Source organism: Etheostoma spectabile, chromosome 20, assembly GCF_008692095.1.
Source record: "Etheostoma spectabile isolate EspeVRDwgs_2016 chromosome 20, UIUC_Espe_1.0, whole genome shotgun sequence".
Taxonomy (NCBI): Eukaryota; Metazoa; Chordata; class Actinopteri; order Perciformes; family Percidae; genus Etheostoma; species Etheostoma spectabile.
In genome coordinates, this window is record NC_045752.1 from 1824669 (window position 1) to 1848245 (window position 23577).

The 23577-nt window shown below is 40.2% G+C and overlaps 1 protein-coding gene across 6 annotated transcripts; it reads right to left on the reverse strand.

The window, feature by feature from the left end:
• On the reverse strand, nucleotides 1-23502 carry grm1b (glutamate receptor, metabotropic 1b). Of its 6 annotated transcripts, none has more exons than XM_032500808.1 (11): nucleotides 22980-23500; nucleotides 21191-22021; nucleotides 18370-18619; nucleotides 11612-11847; nucleotides 11349-11363; nucleotides 10711-10722; nucleotides 7794-8040; nucleotides 6573-6741; nucleotides 5863-5989; nucleotides 3045-3972; nucleotides 1-2290 (listed from the first exon to the last, which is right to left on the reverse strand). In XM_032500808.1, exons 2-11 carry the CDS (start codon nucleotides 21903-21905, stop codon nucleotides 1450-1452), a joined length of 3540 nt encoding a protein of 1179 aa, XP_032356699.1. In that variant the 5' UTR covers nucleotides 21906-22021; nucleotides 22980-23500; the 3' UTR covers nucleotides 1-1449. The 6 variants fall into 6 exon arrangements, with proteins under 6 accessions (XP_032356699.1, XP_032356697.1, XP_032356700.1 ...); XM_032500806.1 differs by having other exon boundaries at nucleotides 22976-23500; XM_032500811.1 differs by having other exon boundaries at nucleotides 1887-2255; nucleotides 22976-23501.
• Between the last annotated feature and the right edge of the window lie 75 nt (nucleotides 23503-23577).

The window sequence follows — 23577 nt, forward strand, 5'->3', positions numbered from 1 at the left end:
CAACAAGAAATCATGTAGATGTTTTAAATTTCATCAAAGAAAAACATTTTTATTCTGCTCTACCAGTTTAAATCAAAAGTTTTGAGAAATGTGCTTTCTTGTCAAAAATGTTTCATTATATGAGAAGTTTGATACCACTCTCATGTATTGTAGCACCTGTATTGTACACCTTATATGAAGCTACCATCAGTAGTTAGCATAGCTTAGCATGAAGACTCGAAAAGGGAAAACAGCTAGCCTCGCTCTGTCTAAAGGTCACAAAATATGCCTACAGTAACAACTCACTGAATAAATCCTTATATCCTGTTTGTTTAATCCAAAAAGTCTAATAATTAAAATGTATGAATTGTTTCCAACATGAGCTCATATGAAGGTGTAAAATTAGCTTGCCACTTTTAAAGCTTTTGTGCATTATTGAACATCAACATCATTAGTTTCATTCAAGCCATTGCCAAATGACACGACGCACTATATCTTTAAGGACATTTTGCGTGTCATGTCAAGCTTTTTAAAATTTGTGTTTATGTCATTTAAACGCCCATGTCCCAACTTGTCAAGTTTTAAACACGTGGTTAATATTCTTCTTCCGGACCTTTTGGTTGTTGACTTTTGGTTCCACACAAGACACAAACATGGGTCTCCTGGGTGAAAGTCCTGGTTGTTTGACCCATCTCGCTCTTCGTACTACGTCACAAGTCAGTAGAGACATATGTCGTGAAATGACACGCGAAAAACAAAAAATGTGTTGGGATAATTAGATATTAGCTTGTTATTCATACAGCTCTTGGTGAGAAAAGACCCCCTTTTGCCCTTTTCCAGTCTTTATGCTAAACTTAGCTTTATATTTAGCAGACAGATGTTAGAGGGAATTCAATCTTCTCATCAACCTCTCTTCAAGAAAGCAATAATTGTATTTTCCCAATTACTAACTATTCCTTTAAACTTTTCAATTTCTTTCGTTCTTAATAAAACAGAAAAGTCACAATGTGTAACACAAAACATATTTTCTAAAAATACTATCGACAAATCCGATTTTACATACAAACTATATTCCTCATTAAGTCGCGCTGTTTAATATCAGTAAAATCATCTGCTTGTAATGTTGCCTATATTTTCTCAAAGAAATCTGTTTATAGTAATAAATGTACATAGGCAATTTATAGTTGCTTGTCTTATTGTTAAGCACAAAATGTATTTAATCCTAAAATCTTATATTAGCATTTAAATAAATGTTTGTAAGTGTCATTGTTTGTCACTATTGTAGACATCTAAAACCATTTTAAAATGTAGTGCCTTGTTGTTCATCCTTATCATGTAACAGCTATCAATTATAGAGTGAAAAATGACTTGTCAGACAACAAAATGACTTCTTTCTTACATATCATATACAGCACATCATTAGAAACTTGAAAATATAGTACAACAACTGGTAATATTTAGAGTGCACCCTCACAGAGTTGAGGAGCTTTGCTTGAAGTCTTTGAGGATTACAGAGGCATATGTCATATTTGTAGGATTGCACAAAATCGACTCGGACACCGGCGAATTGGGGAAGGGGCTCACTGGAGGAGCAGCGCAATCTCGGAAAGGGGACGGAGGCATTAGGGCCAGAGAGTTTTCCATGGCTAATTTGACCTCAACAAAGTCCTCATCATGAATCTGGGCGTTGTTGTACATGTAGCCGTGGAGAAGGCCAAACTGCTCATTCTCCATCTCCTCGTCCTCTAAAGGGGGAGAGGGCTCCTCATCAAACAGGTCCATGTGCAGAGGCAGGACCGGCTCCTGCTGGATCAGGTGGGCCTGGTGGTATACGGGCATGCCGCCGCTCACCGCCTCGGGCATGCTAATCATATCATTAAGATCAGGGATGTCACTGTTGAATTTACCAACCATCACGTTCCCATGTTGGTGGTCCAGGACGACGTGTTGGGGGATCATGCTATTTGGCTGCTGATGCTGAGGTTTGTAGAGCTTCACCTCCTCCATGTCTTTTATAAGCCCACAGTCAGGAAGGTGTCTGTGGGTCATCATTGGGGGAGTGATGGGGGGATTGTATCTAATCGGGTCACCCTCGTCCTCCTCAGCCACATTGTACAAAGTCTTAGTGCTGAGGTCTGAGAAGTCCAGGCCTCGGCTTTGGTAGGTATTAGTTAAGGGTTTGATGACAGCCATCTGATTGGAACCTGCTTCCTGTCTCTTCACGTGCACTGACAGTCTGTGCCACGTGTGATCCCCTTTTGGAGGATGTCTTGCACCTGGTTCAGACCATGACACAGACTTTCCATTAGAACTATGAACAGAATAAAGATGGCTGTTACTTCACGGGAACCCACAAAAGTGGAGACAAAAACAGCATTTATGGTTCATGTAAGAAAGAATAATGTTGATGCTGTACGTAGTATTCCAGGGTATCTGCAGGTTTTTGAAAAAGCTTTAAAAGCTGGGAAGCTCACCGACCAAATTGGGCAAGTTTTGATTTTTAGTAACAACTTAAATGAAGTTAAATGAATGGATTGTTTTTCATGTAATCTCTCCATACATCCATCCATTCTATCCCGCTTATCTGGGACCGGGTCACATTATTTATATACTTGGGAATTATTAGAATACATCACTGAAAAGTACTAAGAAAGAAGGATATAAATAATTCTAGGCCATATTGTCCCCACTGGTTTTTGATCACACTTTCAAACTTTGGCTGGTAAGACTGTAGGAACAGGCATTACATTGAATTCTATGTGCTATTAAAAAGGTCTGAAGTTATTACATTTGATTTGGTGAACCCTGCAGGAAACCTGTAGTCTGTATTTGTGATCCCACTTGTCATCCCTTAGCACACAGAGATGCTTGTTTTAATTTTATCATCAGTTCAAACGGCTGTGTGAATTGAGCACTGACCTATATCCGTCACACTTTACAACAGGTGTCCCTAAGAAAGTAAATACAGTAAGACATCAGGCTCCCTTTGAGAGGGAATTACAGTAAAACCAGCATCCCTGAGGTGCCTCAGGAGCAGGACTCACAGACTCAATTAATGGACCTACCTGCCGTTTCCAGTGTTCTTCTTCCTCTTGAACATGTTGAGCAGGCTGTTGCTTCGGCAGGCAATTTTGCCATCGCCGACGTGCATGCGCACAGCGTCAGAGGTGGTGAACGCGCTGCGCACGTTCCGCTCAGGTTTGGCAATGATGATGTACATCTTTGGGGTGAACATACAGCCCAAAGCTACAGTCACACTCAGGCTTACAGAGAAAGACGTGGTGATGATCTTGTAGTTGCTGCCAAAGTAGATTGGCACAAACGCCAGCCATATTATACACGTGGTGTACATGGTGAAGGCGATGTATTTGGCTTCATTGAAATTTGCAGGAACGTTGCGGGTCTTGAAGGCGTAATAGGTGCAGCTCATGATGAGCAAGCCGTTGTAGCCGAGAGGGGCCACAACACCCACGTTGCTGGTGTTGCAGATGAGGAAAACTTCTTTGATGCTGGGGTAGGATTTGATGGGTTCAGGAGGCTCCAAGATAATGAGGGTAATCTCCAAGGTGAGCTGGACACTGATCAGGATGGAGGCAATGACCACTTGAGCCCAGGCACTCATGAATCTCGGTTTCCTGGTGCAGATTTTCTTTTTGCTGCCAGCCAGAATACGGGCAATGCGGTTGGTTTTGGTCACCAGGGCGGAGTAGCACATGGCAGCAGAGAGTCCCACAAGCAGCCTCTGGAGGTAGCAGGAGACCACGGTGGGACGGGCGATAAGGGTGAAGGGACACAGATAGCCCAAGAAGATCCCTGCGAGGATGATGTAGCAGAGCTCCCGGCTGGAGGATTTGACCACAGGCGTGTCACGATATAAGACAAAGATGAAGGCAACAAATGACGTGACCAGGATGCCCAGACAGGCAAAAACCACCTGGATAATGGACTCTGGATTGCTCCACTCCAGGTAGCGCAGTGGAATTTGCTCACAGCCTGAAAAAGATAAAAACATGACAATATAAACCCACAGCCAAAATACTACACTAAAAGCAGCTCATAAAACCTTAAGCATATCAGCATCAGTTTGGTGGTTAGCGTTTGGTTATCTAGAGAAAACAACGCCTAAATAAAAGGCAATTGTGAAAAGAATGAATTGAAGAATTTCAAATTGTTAAGGCTTTATAGTAGGGAAATCTTCAAAATAAATACAACACATTTTAGCCTGACAAAATACAGTAAGTCTTAAACTAGGTTTTTAGCTCAACTATAAATAAACCCTTTTCTACTCCGGCATGGCCAGGCTGGGCCACAGCCAATGTGGGGGGGGGGGGGGCATTGCAGCAGGACAAAGTAAATCACTGTTTCTCATGGATCACACTTTAAATATCTAAATTATGTCTTTTTTATTTATTTATTTATTGGGGCCAGGAAGTTTAGGGTTAGAAAACTGACATCCCACATTTTCTCATTTATGTGTCCCTAAAAATCTTGCGGTAAAAAAATAGTAATAACTGCAAAAGCCGGGAAGCAGGATGATCCGATTAAGAAAGTGTCTTGTCTTTGAACAGCACAGAAGGCCTTTGAAAGTGGGCCAGAAGAGTGATAAGTGAAGTAGGGCTGCTGTCGGATAAAATTGTGAAGATGATGAATGGCTCTCAGGTGTCATGGGAAAGCAATGGAAATAGGACAGAACAGGTTTACGAAATAGCGCTGCAAAAATGTTAGCAGGACACACTGTACAGAGTATAGGTGGCAAAAGCGTGGAGGAACAAAACTTTCTACAGAACCTCTAATAAGACTAAAGAATCTCCTCTTGTCTCTGAAAGCACCAATCACGCAAGGAACTCCTGTAGCCTGTGGCAACTGAACTAAATTCATCTCAATTTACATGCAAAAATTGCAAAACAGCAAAATCATCTGTTCTAATCAGCAGGGTTGGGCATCGTTTGGATCTTAACCATTCTGATGTCAAATCTGATTCTTCCTTTTGATACCGGTTCTTATCGATTCTCGATTCTGATTCTTTGAGGGGTGGAGTTGAAACGGGTCACATTCTTATTTCACAAATAAGGAAGGAAGGTTTCATTTTGAATCAGTGGTGGGTTGCAGTTTTACAAGGCTTTTTCAACGCAAAATAAAGCCGCAGTAGAGCGCCGCTTACTGTGCTGCATGGCATTTGGATCCGATGATCAGATTTGAAACCAAATCCTCTAAACGATTCCATTAAAGAAACAATTCCATTGGAATCGTAATTGTTAGAACGATTCCAAGTAGGAATCGGTTCTCAAAATGCAGCTACAGCCAGCAGACGATTAGCTTAGCTTAGCATAGCGATGGGAAACAGAGGGAAACAGCTAACCTACAGTAGACTTAAGTCTGCTTTTCAGCGCTTCTAAAGTTCACAAATGAACATGCTATATCTCATTTGTTTAATTTTGTACAAAAACTAAACAAAACAGCAACTTGTGATTTTACAGGGGGTTATGTAACAAACCATTTCTTGTCTTATGACCAGAGACGTTAATTCTTCTTATGACCAGAGACGTGAAGTCTCTGGTCATAATTGTGAGGTTGTCTATCAACCTGCGGCGGCTCCAGGAAGTTCCACATAACCCCCTTCAAAACCCCAAATTGTTTTAACACTTCCGTTATTGTACAGATTAGACAGAGTGCTGGTAGGCAGTTTTTGTTACATTTAGACAGAGCCAGGCTAGCTGTTTCCCCCTGTTTCCAGTCACTATGCTAAGCTAAGCTAATTGGCTGCTGGGTGGCTGTAGCTTTATATTTTATGAACAGATATAAAGGTATTAATCTTTTCATCTAACTCTCAGGGGAAGGTCCTCTGCCAGCCTTTGTAAAGTGTTCCTATCAGGTGAAACCTACCTTCCAGTTCTTCATCCGGCCACCAGCCCAGCTCACAGGCCTTACATGTGAACTCGTCCTGGACGATCTCGTTTTCCTTACAGTCAGTGCAAATCCAGCAGCAGCTCACTTCTCCCTTCCTGATCACCTGGATGACAAAACATGTAGAGAAAAGTAAAAATACTTTCCTACATGTACCGATCTCTACCCTGAGTTTGTTTCAGTGTAAAAAGGAGTCCCACTGTTTACTGTATTTATTTAAATATTTGTTTTAACACGGCAAAACTAAAGAGATCGTTATAGTTATAAAACATTAATAATGAATAATAATCTGGACCAAAATCCATTAATTGACATCTCATTACAGCGGCTGACTTGATCATTAAAACCTTTATTGATGACCAATTAACGTGTATAACTGCAGACTTGATGGCTTACTAGACAGTATGAGCATTCAATACTGGGTTTCAAATATGTAAAACTTCATCAGAAAAGATGAAGGCCAATGTGTTTGTTTATATAAAGATGCTTATCAAAAGGTAGGGACAAAATACTTCATCACTGTGATTGTACATTGTAACCAAGCTGTTCATCTGCCTGCAGGGTGAAGAAAGAGAGAGTTGTAGTCCAAATATTTGAAGAACAGTAAAACCAAAGCAAAGACAGAGGTAACCTGTGTAATGACAATATGTCCTTTAAGCAGGACAATATCTAAGGGATTTGACCCCTACCTTGATCTCTCCTTTGGAGCAGGGCTCACTACAGACAGAGCGGACCACGTCACTGCGGTTCATGTGCATCAGTTCGTCATCCAGACTGAGAAGACCCTCATGCCAGGAGCCAATGTTGATGTAGTCATAAACACCAGGCTCCACTTGCTGGAAGTTCTTAATCTCATACCTGATAGTGGGTAAAAAGCCACGAGTTAGACGGAGACATAATTTTAACAAGGTTTTGCCGATGTTGAATACATTTTTAATGGGGAAATACCATGAGTTTTACTGCCACTTAGCACAAAAACAGCATATTGTATCAGCAGGGGGCCTGTCAGGTTCTCAATCAATACATGTGACTCAGGGATTATTTCGCCAAGTGCTGATTTGTCTTTTATATCTCTTACTCTCTGGTTTGCAATAAAAACTCCCCACTGGAACTTCAAAACACTCAACCTCACCTGACAATGCAATTTTAGTTGCTTATGGATGAAAGAAGCTGAAAACAAGTGACTGTTATGTATGTTCTGAACAAATTCAGTAACTTTAGCAGTATTAATGTTTCTTTTGTGCATGAGACTCACTAAAGTGTTTTTTTCATTGCAGCATGGACATTATCCTGCACATGTAAATGTACCCTAAAATAAATAACTGAAAACATCCATTAAAATAATGTAATTAAAAATGGTTGTAGGTCACTTAATGCTGCTGTAATTACAGTATTCACCTCTGGTGAAGCAAAGCATCTGAAGACTTATACAGTGTTTCCAGTGGTGGGAAGCAACAGGTACATTTACTCAAGTAATGTACAATTTTGAGGTACTTTATACTTGGCCTTTAGTTACTTTCCAGATTCAAATTCATAATACAAAACATAATTATCAAATACATTATCATACTAAAGATGGAATTCAGAAACTACCTTTTAAAGTATTATATAGAAAATATCTAGAAATAAACTTTAAAAAGCCCCACATTAACAAGCTACAATGCTAAAGTTATGTACATTAATGCATCATTAATTATAATCCAATATTATAATTCACATTTTGCAAAATGAGCACTTTTACTTTTGGTTTATTTTAATGCTAATATTTTTGTACCAAGTCAAATTTGAAATGCATGACGCACTTGAGTTTTTCTACAATGTGGGAATGCTATTTTTACCTAAGAAAACCATCTGAGTACATCTTCTAGGATTGAGTATTTCTAGAAGAATGGAAGGGACGTGTGCTTTACCTCCCGGGGGAGTCGCCATTCTCATCAAACCAAATGTCCTCTCCAGAAACACCCGTGAAGGAAGTCTTGAGGAGAAAGTCCAGTAAGTGGCTGCCGTCGACAGGTTTCATGTTTTCACAGAGCCCCACGGTCCCAGGGCAGAGAATGGTGTGCATGTCTTGCAGCCCGTGGGCCATGGCGTAGATGGCATTGATGACGAATCCCATTTTGCTGTCTTGGACGTAGTTGTCCTCCAGACTTTCATAACCTGCCCAGCCACACATGAGATAACGGTAAGGGTTTGTCTCCAGGACAGATAATTAAAAGGGAAAAACCTTACAGGAGGGGCTTCATTGCTGCAAGCAGTAGCATGTTATGTGTTATGCTGTATAATCATTTCAAAGTTTCTGTACAGGTGTGTCTAGCATGATGTAACATATTACAAAGGAGTGATAGGGTGCTCACAGATGCATTCTTGTAATAAGTTTTCGCTGAACACCGGCTTTAAAAGAACTGTAAGCCTTCAGAAAATGGCTTCAGAGAAACCTTGTTACCATGGCAAGGCTATCCATTTCTACTCTTATGAGTCCGGATTAGAGTAAGTCTGAAATACTGTGACACGGAGATTGGGTCTCCTCAAGCAGAACAATTCGCACGTGTTTAGGATCTGTTGCCTTCTGTTGATATAGTTTTTCCTCAGACAAACGCGATGAGGGAATGAGACAAACAGTGTGTGATGTTCAAACACACCCTATCAGTTCAGTGTAATGCAAGCTAGAAGCAGAGTAAGCAGGTTTGTTTTAGTTGCTTTGTGATAAAGTAAGATGTCAACTTAGGGTTATTATAAAGAGCTGCACCATGCATTCAATATGTTGGGGTCAGGTACGTATGTTTGGCAGCTCCTGGAGTGGAAGATGATCGTTTTATTGTAGCATCCTTTGGTGGGAAAAGCATCTTTTGACAGAGCACAACACATTCTTGTAAAATCAGCACTTGGTAAGAAGGCAACAACAATCTAAATCTTTCTAAATCTTTCTAACTATCTGCCCTTGAGCCCTTGTACAATCATCAGTTTTAGCCATTCACACATTTACATTTATTATTATTGTTTTTTACAAAAAGCATATTTTCACATCAGCACTGTAGCACAGTAAATTACCATAGCTTATGTAATGTGGTCTGGACTGAATATGATGTGATGCTCTGCTGTTGTCACTTTACTCTACAGTATCTGTCACCTGAAGCTGTTCCAAAAATCCCTGTTTCATATTTTATGGAAATGAAGTTGAGTGTGATGTAGCAACTGGTTATGTAATATCTGATGGAAAATGATACAGCTTGTAACTCTATTTTACCCTAGTAGGGAATAAATATTAGGTGGCCATTATGACTATGATGTAATCTACTCTTTGATAATGCAATAACATTTTAATGTGAACCCAACATTTGATTCAAGTGAGTAAAACTCTCTCTCTATTAAGCAAAATTACTGTTACACTATCAGCAGTCTTCATTGCTGGTATATGTTAATGAAAGTATTTTAAAAAGTAATGGTATTTCATTTGACAGCTCTATGTTGAATGCCCTTTGGTTTGCATTTCTAGAAGTTATAGGGTTATTAGGGTAAATTATTTGAATTCATAAATTGACAGAATCTTTAAAAACCTGTTTTATAATAGTTTTGGTACAAAGTCAAGAAGAGACTTTGGAACAGGTTACCCCCTGACATTAGAACTATTACAGAAATAGCTCTTATTAAATCTAACCTCAAAATGGATTGATTTAGAATGGCCTTTAATACTTTCTTTGTCCTGCTTTTATGCAAACTTTTGATTTTACTGTATGTTATGTTTTTTTCTTAGACCTTGATGTAAAGGAATTTGGATACCTGCAGGTTGCTGTAAAGGGCTAAATCAATATATTTATAAATGTATAAATAAATGTTGCTGATTGATTATGTTTTAAGGATTATTTTCTCATGAGTTGAGGCTGAAGTATGTAATCTTTTTCTAAAATGTATATTGTATTTTATTGTAACTTTATTTAATATGACTTGTTTCAATGGATGGGCAGGGCGGGCAAAGAGATTCCCTCTCTTTTCTTGTTACATCATTAGTCATACACATCGTCAGTTGCTACATTTATCCTACATTTACTCGGTGTAAGAAAAGATTCACACACTGCACAAAACAACAGTGGGACACGTGAGGCCGACAAGCTTTTGAGCATCATCCGTTGCTGGTGTTTCTCTCACCATGATCATAAAAGAGGACTGCTGGGAAATTAACTGCCTGTGCAAACCGACACATAAACAGTACACTCAGTTGTGTAGCAGCTGGGTGAGTGTCCGACGGGAACTGTGGGTGATGACCTAGTTTAACAGCTCCTTGGTGTTGATGGCTGCCTCACTCACTAAGCTGTGTGAGCTGCAGTCATGATGCAATGATGTCACAATGTCAGCATGCAAGCAGAGGGTCTCCTGCTGCACGGCCGCCGCAAGACCACTCAGCCCTCTCCGTCCAAATGGGAATACAACTACAACTACAAACTACAATGGCGCTATTAATACGTGCTATCTGTTTAAAGGTAGCTTCTCTAGATCTGTGGCTACATGCAACTTAAGCCTGATCAGCCAGTTACCATCTCACTCAAATGTTATTGGGCTGTTTTGTACGACTTAAGGTCACAAAAGGGTGTGAGAGCAGAACGTGGGAGCAGATCAAATGTTGGGCTCTCACTGGAAAAACAAATAGAAACATCCCAATAGCTTGATATATTAGAGGTTAACTGAGATTAATAGTACGTTTAGAGAGAAATAAGAATATAAGCTGACTACTGAAATGATCACATCATGTAGTAAAACCTTAATATCAGTCAACCTCTACGTATATTGCCAAAGTGAGGAGCTTTATGGTTCCATTCAGAGGGATTCACTCACCGTCTCGGAGTTCTACACCAAAGAAATATAAATAATATCGTAAAAACCATAGAATTGACAGGACAGCAAACTATAGCTCTATCGCCACGTATGAGGGATACATAAATACTGTAATAACTGCTAGTAAAATATGACGCTTTGTAGGGATGAAGAGAAGCTTGACGTATGAGAATAATAAAGAAGAGAGCTCCGTTCTCATAAATAATGTGCAAACGCTGCAAAGGAATAAAAGTTTAAAACAACTAAAGAAAGGGAGGTGCAATGGTAAAAAACAACTTCCCTTGAAGAACCTTGAGAGCTATCAACTCAAAAGTATAAAAGTTTTTTTTGCTGCATGCATCATTTTATATTTACGTTTATCAATTTGATGAATTTGAAAGAATTCATTAAAAAAAAAAGATTTTAGAATTACTGGATTAAATAGCAGCAATAATCTTATCAACCTGATAAATTGGGATTGAAAACGTAAATATATATTCTGTAGCTAAATGTGTAAAAGAAAAATGTAAGAGCAGTATGTAAAAAAAAAAAAAAAAAGGTTTTGGAAACATGCTTGTTGAGCACTTTTTTGAGAAACCAAGGACTTAGGTCAATGCATTAATTGTGTTCCTTTGGAAAAGAAAAGGATTTAAATTTACCTAGATCATCATCCTCTGCAAATCCACGTGTCACCAAAATGAACAATATGAAAAAAATATGTGTTATTGGATTGAGAGAATTCTAGCCTCTGGCAGTCTTATTCATAATTAAAGAACGTGTTCCAGTTTACGGGGCCTTTTGGCATCGTCCTCTGGACATTGCACACATCACAACAGTTAAAAAAGACAAGCTGCTGTGCACACTGGCATAAAAATGTGAACCCGGAAAAACATAACAGTTGCCTGACGAATTGTTTAGCTACCTGTGCAGTTCCGTGCATAATTCAGGTTCTCTAGCGGGTGTCCGGGAAGGCGGCACTGGAAGCGGTACTGCCAGAACTCGGGGAACCACGGGTTGCGGGTGTTGGTGCTGAGCTTGAGCTTCAGGAAGTAGTCATCGAAGGAGGAGACCTCTTTAGACTGCAGCTTCACTGTGATGCCGCCCACAGCCTCCTGTTCGTATCCCTCCACCACCTCCACCCGGTCGGCCCAGCCATCACTGCAAGAGGAACACACCGCAAATAGTCCAGATTTCTGCCTATCATGCATTGACATTACATTTCAGGCACAGGGCGAAATATCTGTATTTCTGGAAAAAAAGGAGAAAAAACCTGATGACCTTTAATCCCCAGAAGGTCATTTATTTTCTTTCATCTGTTAGTTTATTGGTCAGAGACAGTAATCATTAATCAACAGAAAAGTAACTGTAAATGGGCCAGAGTTAGCTCAACAGGCTAATTTTAAAAATAGAAACATAAGCAAAAGACTTATTACCATCAGCACATAAAAACAATATATCCAGACTAATATTGAGATTTACATCTTCTGAAGCAATTCTGAAAAACCCTCAAAGACCTTTCTAACCATCGCAGTTGGAAATGATATTATGTATTACTGTATGCCCTTGCTTAATTTATATGATGCAAACCAACATTTAACAGGATATTGTTAGTTATTTTCTAGATTAGTGGTATTTTTACATTTTCATTAAAAAAAAAACGCTTTTATATTTTTGTTGGACAAAACAAGGGCAGGAAATGACGTCATTGTCCTTGTTGTTTCCGACATCCTGGATGGCAAACAAGAGTCACAACAATCTTTTTTGTTTAAAATAACAGATATTTAGCACTTTGACTCGGATGTAATGCTGATGCACGAGAGGCACAAACTGGGATCATTCTTGACAGTTCCTGAAATGTTTTTAGAAACAAGAAACCAAACCCCAAGTCTAACAGATATAAGCAACTTAAATATGAGCAACTTATGATCAGTTAACTGTGTTTGTGTTTTGTCATTGTGTATATTTTGGATACCTGTTAATTGATATTTTCATAGTTGCTCTCTTTATGTGTGCACTCTTTCCTACTTTGTACCTACACAACAATTTACCCCAATTTAATTTTCTTATTTGAAGCTAAATATAAAATCCTTTTGCTGCAAACACATTCTTTAAACTGTATAACAAGTAACAAACAGCAGTCTGCATGGGGCAAAAGGATAACTGTTGTTTAGTGATGCTGGTGGAGCTCCAGACGTCTGTGACAGTGTCGTGTTTAAAGCTACATGCAGCCTCTCTAACAAGCCTGACTCACTTTACTGAGTCCTTTTGTTGCTCTGACTTTCTTTCCCTTTCAGCCTTCCCGCTGAGGGGCGTGGAGTGCTCACTGTACTTGCCGAAAGAAGAAAAAAAAACAATCACAAGTCCGGTGAGAATTCACAGATCAGTACTGTAGCGGTACAATCTGCCCTGGAGAGGAACCAGCTCCCACCCCCCACACAGACTCCTACTGTAAGTGTGACTTTGTCTCACCGATGGCCATGGTTAGTATTTATGTTTTATGTATACATGCTCGCCTATTTGGAAATCAATTCTGCATTGAATCCTCTCACAAAAGATTATACTGATGAGACAAATGCTTTTTGTCTGACACTTCAGATTTGAATCGATGAAAAAAAAACCTCCCTTCATTTGAGTTGCAAATGCAGCTTGAGTATTTCTAGTGTGGGATCACAGCCATGATGCATTAATGGGACTTACATGAGTAAGAAATGAAGGAGCAGAACAGGGGATATGGAGGGATCTTAAATAGCACAAAACCACCCTCTAGAATGCAACAACACACTGCATGTAAATAAATAATCCCTTTTCTGGCCACAAAATGTGAATCATTGTGTACAAAATGGCAATATTCTCATAAGGTATGACAACTGGAACATATGAACACAAAAACTCTGACTTCAAAGCAAAAGCCAACAGTCTGGTTATGTTAATATATATTTCAGCTGATTAACAGTCCTGTATGATAAAGCATGACAATATGAACACATGAATTACATGCAAAACCCTGTCAAATCTGCGATGATATATATTACTTTGCTAATGAATTAATCCTTTGCATCTTTTGAATATCCATTTTGGTTCTGACTGAACTATTGGAAGAATTTGCATTCATCTTTGCAAAGATATTAAAAGGTCCCCAGACGTGACACTGATATCTCTGACCTTTCACGTAGCGCCACTATGAGGTTAACATGACATGACTCAAAGATTATACCGCCTAAGCATTATTTATTTATCTAATGTTTTGTTGTAAAGGGATATAGTATAGAACACTGGCCAATGACACATCCATGATGCTGACGCTGTGAGGAGGTGCACAGCCTCCCAGAGCTGCTGTGGCTGTAGACTCTGTAGTAGCAGGGGGGTGTTGGTAGTTTGTTTGTGATATAAAGGCATATCGTAGTTATCTCAGAGTGTGTCTGTTGAATAGCTATAGTGAGTAAGACTGCACCAAGAAACTACTGAGATTCTCCTAAAACAGCTGCTTTTGGTATAAAAAAATGATGCTGTTCTATTATGCTTCAGGCTGAAATAAATCTGAAGCAAAACAACGAATCTTTGTGTAAAACAGACTCATTCTAATACTGAATATGGCATAAAAATGCACTTCATCCACAGTACAAAAAATACCAGCCTTCAAAAACCCACATTCGCCCAAAACCCGAAGCCAACAGCACGTTTGGCTTGGCTGGCACTTCAAAAATGAACTGACAATGGCTGTCCAGTGTGACAGTATCAACAGTACCTAGCCATCTGCTTCTCAGCATCACACTGCCTCCACTCCAACACTCTGAGTGCCAAAAACCTACAGTTCTGACGTCAACGAGCGCTGTACTGTACAGATTTATAACACAAATCTCGTATCCCACTATCATGAATCATTTACTATTGGGGGGGAAGGATGTATTGCTGCCTGACATTATTGAAAGTACTTGTAGAGGCTATTCATGTCAATGAAGGATGTTTGAGTAAATAAAAAAAGAAGACTGTTTCAAAAGCAAAACAGATTAGGAGTTAAATCTTTGTCAAGCGCAGGATGATAAAACCGATATGTTCTTTTATCATTTCACTTGAGAGTCGATGAGTTGTGTGTTGTTTGAGATGTGTGTGGGAGCTGTGAGAACAGCCACAGTGGGGTTTTTTCATCCTGCACACAGCAGAAGACGGATGGCTGATGACCAGCACCTCAGGCATTCTCCATTGGCCCACTGCACACAGGGCTGCATGTGTTCACTTACTGCGTTGCTCTAAAAAACATTTTCCTTTTTCAGTAGTCTCCTTGACCCAGAAAACACACACACGAACACACCACACACGCACAAGCCCAGTGCTCTACCAAACTCATGGCCTTCTTTATCTTCCGTGGAGACTTTAGCAGCAGTGAAAATTCAAGTGGAAGGGGTGAGAGGAAGTTTAAACTCCCTTTTTTCCACATGTATGCCTTCATTTCATCTTTCGGGATAAGAAGAAGTTTTTTTTTACTCCTTTTCATCAACCTTTGTGAATAAAGCAGCAACAAATGAGTGAACTGCTCTCAGTAAATGAACCATTGTGAGGGTTTCAGATGCTGCAGCTGCCCCTAACAGGACTTGCAGTGAGCTGAGACTCCACAAAGAGGGAAGGTCTGGTGGCATGAGCGCTGATACGAGCTCTGATGTTCACTACTCCTCATACCCCGGCTTACGCTGGAGATGCTGTCCCATATTAGCCCATCCTGCCTGTGATCTGACGGGGAGAGGGAGGGAGAGCTCGCTGCGTGGATGCATTATTCATTGCCGACTGCCTGACTCAAAGCATCTTCTGCTTTCAGAAGAGATCTACTCCCAGAAGGACAACAAGAATACTTTGGTTCCATATGAACTTTGTGTATACCATCCTCCCTGAGCGGAGACAGTTTGTATTACATCCGCATTTCCCCTCACAGAATGAAGGCGTCATTTTTCTGAAAAATCTACTATTTCACATTTTTTTGTGTCATTATTATTATTATTATTATTATTATTATTATTATTATTATTATTATTATTATTATAATTAACTGCCACTGCATATAAATAAATGATCTTACCTTAATGAATTTAACGTACAATTATACAATTGAAAGCTCCAGAAAGTCTACTAAATGGAACTTGTAGTGAGTAACTTTTGTTTTCAAGGTCAAACATGTCCTTTCAATCTGAACTTGTAAAGCCATTTTAGAGGAAAAGTCCTTTCCTGCTCAGAAAAATAAAAGCAATCTGAACTCCATCTGAGGAAGACGATACGTGCGATACGACTGAAATCTCCAAAACAGCTACTAAATGGACTGTGCCGTGAGATTGTCTGGTCAACTACGTTTATCTTCATCATCACCACAAATTGATAAAAGTCAATAAATGAGCTGAAAAGGTGAGAAGTAGTCCTTATGCAGTCTGAATGAAAGCTCCAGCTACTACTAAATGGATCCCAAGGTCAAAAATCTATTTTGTGTCTTGTACAAATCCAGCCAGGACATCCTGTATGCCAATGTTCTTGTTGTTTCCATCCTAGATGGGAAACATTTGTCACAACCACCAAGCAGGGGATTAAGCATTTTCTCCTCTGTGGTTAGAAGCGTACTGGGTTTTTATTTTTTTCAAAAAAAACGATTTAGCTGCGACTCGAATGAAATGTTAATACATGAGAGGCACAAACTGGGATTCTGCAACTGAAGATTTACATGCTGCTGTATTGTTTGAGGGGTCTGCAAGATTTTGGTTTGACAAGGTTTTAAAAAATCAATTAAATAGTTTGAACAAAACATAGATCGGCAAATTTGTCCAGATTTTAACAGCTGCTGAGTTCTTGAGATACAAAAGACTAAACCCCCATATCTAACAGCCATGAGCAACTTGAGATATGAGCAATTTATGATCCATACCGTTCACCTCTTTAATATTTTTGGCATCGTGCATTGAAGAATGTCAGCTTATTCGTATTTTCATAGTTGCTCTCTTTATATTTGCACTGCTCCCTATTTAGTACAACAACTGCTGCACAACAATTTACATCAGGATATATAAAGTTCTACCTTATGCTTTCTTATTTGTCAATTAATATAAAATCCTTTTGCTGCAAACACTATCTCTTTAAACTGTTTAACAAGTAACAAACAGTGGTCTGCATGTGGCAAAAGGATAACTGTTGTTTAGTGATGCTGGTGGAGCTCCAGACGTCTGTGACAGTGTCGTGTTTAAAGCTACATGCAGCCTCTCTAACAAGCCTGACTCACTTTACTGAGTCCTTTTGTTGCTCTGACTTTCTTTCCCTTTCAGCCTTCCCGCTGAGGGGCGTGGAGTGCTCACTGTACTTGCCAAAAGACAAGAGAAGAAAGTCCATAGACACAATCACAAGTCTGGTGAAAGTTTCTTACTTAACCTTTCAATTTGCCTGATGTGTTGGACTTTCATTTCTCTTAAAACCTTGTTTAAACCCTCTGCAAACTTAAAAAATAAATACAACAGCAGCAGCACTTATTTTCATCATCCTGAAAACAAGTCTTGTTCGGACAATCTAACAACCCTGAAAACTGAGGATTTCAGTTCCATGTGACCATCCAAAGCATAACTGAATATTACAGGAGATTTCCTTTACAGAGTCCTTTTTCTGGATAATAATGAATGCATAGAAGACAATCCAAAGCTCTAGAACAGCTACTGAATGGACCTTACGGTCAAATTGTTTGTCAGCTGCTATTTCCAAGGTAAAAAATGAACGTTCAATGTCTTTCAATGAAAAGTCCTTAAAGTGCCCATATTATGAAAAAAATCCTTATACATACAAACTGTTTTGAGTGAAATACGGGTTTCTGAATGTCCTCTGCCTTCAGTCTCTGGGTGAGCTGTTCAAAATCTGCACGGCCTTCTACGTCACTAGCCGAGACGAGGTGGCCAACCGTAGAACATGCTAGCTTTTAGCACGCTAGCTCGTTCTCAAAGGTAAAACACTGCTACAACACACACTAAGTCACCATAACCAACAAAAGAACTACTTCCTGTCCCTGTTCTGCAGGTATTCCAGGTGTCCCTCGTCTAGAAGAAGTCTCCCAGCTAATCCTGCCTTGTACTGACCACAGTTGGAGAAAGAGTTCTCGAGCTGATGTGATCTTACCTAGCTCATGAGCATGTGTGACTCGCAACAAAGATAGTATAGAAGTGAGATGTCTCACTCTGTAGCTAAAACAGAGACCTAAACACACAGGGTGAAAACAGGATCTGCAGCAATGTGCCTTACAACAAAAATATGGTGTTTTCTGAAACTGTAACCATGTAAACCTATTCTGGTACAACCTCAGAATACAATTATGAACCTGAAAATGAGAATAATACGGGTGCTTTAAAGTGCTCAGAAAAACAATAAACAGCTTATTCCATGACAACTGAGCAAGTGAAATACACAATATGATTGAAATCACTAGAACAGCAACTAAACGGACCTTGTGGTGAGACACAAATGTTAATCCATGTGGCACAAAAAGCTGTTTCAGTTTTCTTGACCATATTATGTAGACTGAGTTTCATGGCCAATCAAATATTCCACAAAGCCACTTTAACCTTAACACAAAGATTGTTTCTCACCATTCCTGTTTGAAAACTTTTCTCCCAATACTTAAAATCCAAGACAAAACTAAAACTCCCGTGGGGGAAACAACCGCTAACAAACCTGCCAATTAGGAGGAACTCTCCGGCTACTCCGAGCCGTCTCATGGCCGTGAGCAGCCCTCGGACCGTCATGCCTTCACAGAAGCAGACAACAACTCGGGCTTTAGGCAGACGCTCACGCAGCTTCCTCAGCAGCCTGTCAAAGTGCTTCTCCCCGGCGTTGCTGTAGATCTTGTCAGAGTGGGCGATGCAGATGCCGTCCTGGGAGGCGAGCTCTTTGAACACCTCCATCCCACTCTCCCCGTAGTTCCCTGAGAAAGACGAGAGGAGCGCTTTTATTAAAGAAAGAGTCCATGGGTTTTGAGTCACAGGTTCACTCTGTATTCAGTATTTCAAACTGTTTAAATGTTGAATATGGTCTTTTTTTAAACAAAGCATTCGGGGAGAGTTAACTGAGACAAAACAGACTTCTTTAACCCCTGTGTTGTCCCATTAAAATTGATTTCAATTTTTGTTGATGCTTTTTATTGATTTAAAAAAAAAACTTTTTATGTTTTTGTCCCTTTTTTAACACGTTTGTCACTTGTTTTGACGTGTAACACTACGTAACACTAACTTGTTAACTTTAGTTTTACAGTTATTTTGGGAATTTATGGTCAAAAAACCTCATTTATAGGAAATTATACCTAATGTTTGAGTTATAAAAGCAGAATTTAGAAATTATTTGGACTAAATTAAAGGAATGTATGTTGATGGATAATCACAGACTGGAAAATGTCAACTTTTACTCAATACTATTTCAAAAACACTTAAATTTTTTTTTTTTCAAATGCTATAAAATTGAATGAGACACCCCAAAATTAATGAACGTAGAGATTTGTACTTGCCAAAAGAGCGTTGTGTGGAATCAATCATGTTATTTTGGGTAATTACAATTGGGTAGTTAAAAAGAACATTGATATAGTAAAACGGGTCAATTTGACCCGAGGACAACATGAGGGTTAAATGGAATCTAGAGCAGTATAACTAGAGCATACAGGGTTAAAGTAACCTCAACAGCCTTATCTGAGGACCTGAGAGCACTCTTAGGTTAAGGTTATACCTTCAATAAAAACCTTCGGTATTTATGTTGAAATTGGTCTGATATGTAAAGAAATGCATCATTGAGTTGGCAAAAGCACATCACAGTAAACAAAGAAGGGTTGCCAGGTTTTGATTGGAATTTTATTAGCTTATCACTTACTTGTCTCACATTCTCTCAGTGGAAATACACAAGATTGCAACAGCACCCTTACGGGTATTTCAGGTATGCATTTTGCTCAACAATGTGGGTGGAATCTTAAAGGTGCCCTGCCACACGTATTTCATTAATTTGTGGCAACGTCTGAAGTTCTACCATTGACTGTAGCATTTTTTGTAGAAAAAAATGCCTTGGTTACCTTGTTTCAAGCCATTCTAGCGTGGTATAGAAATCCTCCAGGAAGACTCAGCTTGATTTGTGCCAGTTCTCATTAATATTCAACAAGCTAAGCTGCTTGCCTCCGATTGGCTAACAGCTCGCGAATGAGAGCCTGGCTATCAGTGCCCTTTACCCAGAGAGCTCATGAATAGTAATGAGCTCAGGCAACATGACATCAGACTGACCAGCTGTTGTGATTGGCCTGATTTCTCACTCATTTCTTTTCAGTGGCTAGAGCTGACAGAGGAGGTAGCAGTTCATTTTCACATTCCCGACATTACACAAACACATATGGACCTTACATATTTCAAAAAATTAAAGTAAAAACGATTTGGTGTGGGAGGGCACTTTTAATTATTATCATCTACATTATAATGTTTAAGCATCTACATGTTTATATATTGTAGTTTTCAATCAATCAAAAGTTAATGTAAAGAAAAAAAATGTGGCAAATGAATGCAAATTTATGTCTTTTCAAACGAGACACAAGGATGTGTGAAAAAGTGACCTTTTGTCAGTCTGCCTGGACTAGTTAATACAAAATACAACTTCTTTCTATGCATATTAAACGGTGGTTTCAACTCATGATAGAACTAGTGATTATTTTCATTATCAATTAATTTGGTTTTGTTTGTCATTTTTGCATAAAAATTTACTAAACGGTTAATCGGTTACCAACTGACACCTGGGGGAGCAACAAACTAAGACTCCTGGCAAAACTGAGGAAGAAAAAAAAGAGGGATTTTGTGTCTTGGTAATATGCAATTTGGTCTTGGACTTTGATGCAAAAAAGGAACTCTAAATACTCCATAGATATTCTGTTTATACTAATGTCATGCAGATGAGCCTCACAAAGGAGAGCCCAACAGTCTGCAGCCACCTGCTGTTAGAACATCAGTCTACAAAATGTCTCTCTCAAGACACAACAAGAGTTACACTGCATATTGAAGCAAAGCACAACATTGATTAAATCAGTGCAGCAGAGAGGGCTACAAGTGCTGCCTCTGTGCTACAATGAGTTTCTAAAATGGCCCTTCTTTCTTTTGTCTTCTTGTCTTTAATTTCCTGTTTACGGGGGGGGGGGGGGGGGGGGGGGGGGGTGGGTACAGGACTGTCAGTCCACTGATTTCACACATGACGTTCAGTCATAAGGAGCCTTACTCCGCCTGTGAAAACGTTTTTATGTCTTCAGTGATACTGGAGGCAACCTGTGTTACAAACTGGATGTGTGGAGTAGGGAGGGTCTAATGAAAGAGGCCAATAAATTGCATCATGGGAGATGTAGTAAAAGTTAGGATGTCGCTGCTTTTGCTGCTTCAATGTTGACAATTCTCTTTTAAATCTGACTCTTGGGAGTCTCCTAACTTTATGTAAGTGCAATACTAATTTACCAGAGTACCCCTTTAAAAGAAATGTGTCTTACCCTCTGTGTGCACCGCAGACACATAAGTCCAGTTGTATCGTTTGACGATGTCCAGGAGGGCCCTGGCCTGAAGGGTGTCTGAGGGCACGACTCTGAGGAAGTACTTAAATAGTGTCTTGTCACTGAGGTCAATACTGGTTGCAGAATAGGCAATCTGGGGGATGTTGAACAACTGCAGAAGGTTTTGAACTTGAATTGCGACTGAGCTGGAGCCGGGCCCGATGACCCCCGCAATGGGCTTCTTGGTTGTCGGTGGCTGACTGGAGGGCACCCCTTCGATGCACCACCTGGACCCGTCCCTGTCGTCCCGGATGGAGATGAGAGAGTCTCGTATGAACTCGATGCTCTGCTCCAGAGCCACCGAGGAATGCCAGCAGGAGTCCCTGATCTCACAGCCCAGGGTGATGTTGGGTAACAGGTTGGGGTCCGAGTTAATCCGATCCAAGGCGTGGAACATGGCCTCCACTCTTTGGATGCCGTACTGCTCGCGGACTTCTCCACATTTCCTCTCTGCCACCTTCTCAGCGGAGGGTTGGTGGTGAACAGAGAAGAGGGCCCCGATTATAATGTCCCCGTCCATCCTCGCCACCAGGCGGGAGGCAGAGCTCGGCACCACAGACCTCTCATACTTCCCATTAGACAAGACAAAGGCCTCAAACAGTAAAACAGGCAGGTACAAGATGCTCACGGCAGTCAGGGAAATCATATTCGACATTGTGCCACAGTTGAAGAATGTAGAATCACTTCCACTTTGCCATAATGGAGGTCCATCAATCCACTTTTGGCTCAAATAGAAATGACCTCAACTACTTCTCCTTCAGCGCTGTCACCCTGTATAAGACACATAGAGCATTAAGGACTGTTTTTTACACATGTAACTTCAACAATTAGTTTATTAATGTCAAGGCCTAGTTGCTTTTCATAATCGATTAATCATTTGATGAGTCATTTTTTATACTAACATTTTCAGGTTGCAGCTTCTCAAATTTGATCTAGATTTGATGCTTTGCTTTGTCTTCTTTGACAGTAAACTGAATATCTTTGTGTGTTGGACTGTTGGTTGAACAAAACAAGTCATTTGAGTACGTCACATTCAGCTTCTTTCATTTTTCACTATCCTCTGACAAACGACAAGATCAATCGTAGAGTCAGAACATTGAAATTAATCAATAGCGAAAATAATTGGCCACTAATGTGACTTTTCTGACTGTTGTCCTTCGTCTTCGATCCCAAATCCTGCAAACGTTTGCATAAACACACATAAAAGTTGCATCAAAAACATGCAAAATTGCAGTTCCTGGAGTCCTGTTGCAATGATCTACAGGGTGGAGTCTAAAACAACTGATCTCAGCAGCGATCATATATGACAAGCTTTAAGGACACTACATGGTAGATTTGAGAGATAAAAAGTTAGCTCTGAAATAGGGGAACAGTCAGTTTCAGCACCACGGACAGCTGCCTACATCTCTCGGCGCATTTTGTCCATTCAAACGGATCTGTATCAACCTGCGCCTGTTCCTTCAACTTTTACCCCAGACAGCACCACCTAAAGACACAGGGACGTGCTCTAGTTCAATCATCTTCTTCACCGTCTCACAGAGGACTCGAGCTCAGTCACTGCTCTACAGCCGAGTCATGTAGGCTACAGGACATTTTCACCATCGTCACCTACCTATGCACATGCATACCAATTAAAGGATCAAGCTTAATTAACAGAGCAGGCTAATACGACGCTGTCATACTAAATAGACTCCGTCTGCCAAGCACATAGCTGGTATTACTTACCTACCTGCACCAGCCGATTCGGGACATAGGGGGTCTGTGTCTTCTCTGAAGCAAGAAAGCCAGACTGGACTCTTCTGCCTAGAACATACTGTGGCACTGAGTCTCTCTCACTCTCTCTCTCCCCCTGCCAACCCCCCTCTCTGTTCTGATCATGCCCCCTTCTTCTCCTCTTCCTCACTGCATCTTGAAACCGGGTCACACTCGCTGCAGTGCCCCTGATTTGTCAAATTCTTCGTCAGGGGGATGTTTCCGACAGTGTAGCATCGATGAATGGCATTTCTTGTGCATGTGCACATGGGGAAAAGGTGGCCATGTGAGAAGAGCTGTTAACCTGAAACCTGAAAGATAAATATAGCAAGTCTATGTGGAGCGGAAGCTTAGTTTTTCACCTCATGAAAAGTGTGAAGACACCGGTCAAACTTCACCTAATTCGCCCTGCTGCGTCGTGCCGGTCAGTGACAGATGCTATGCACTTGCGTTCAGCCGCTGCAGCCGCAAAAGGATCACACTCTGCCGCCACCGTGTGGCGGATCACCAGTACTGCGCCTACACCAGGAGTTTTTTTTTTTTTTTATAAAACTTTAACAACAAAAAACCATTAC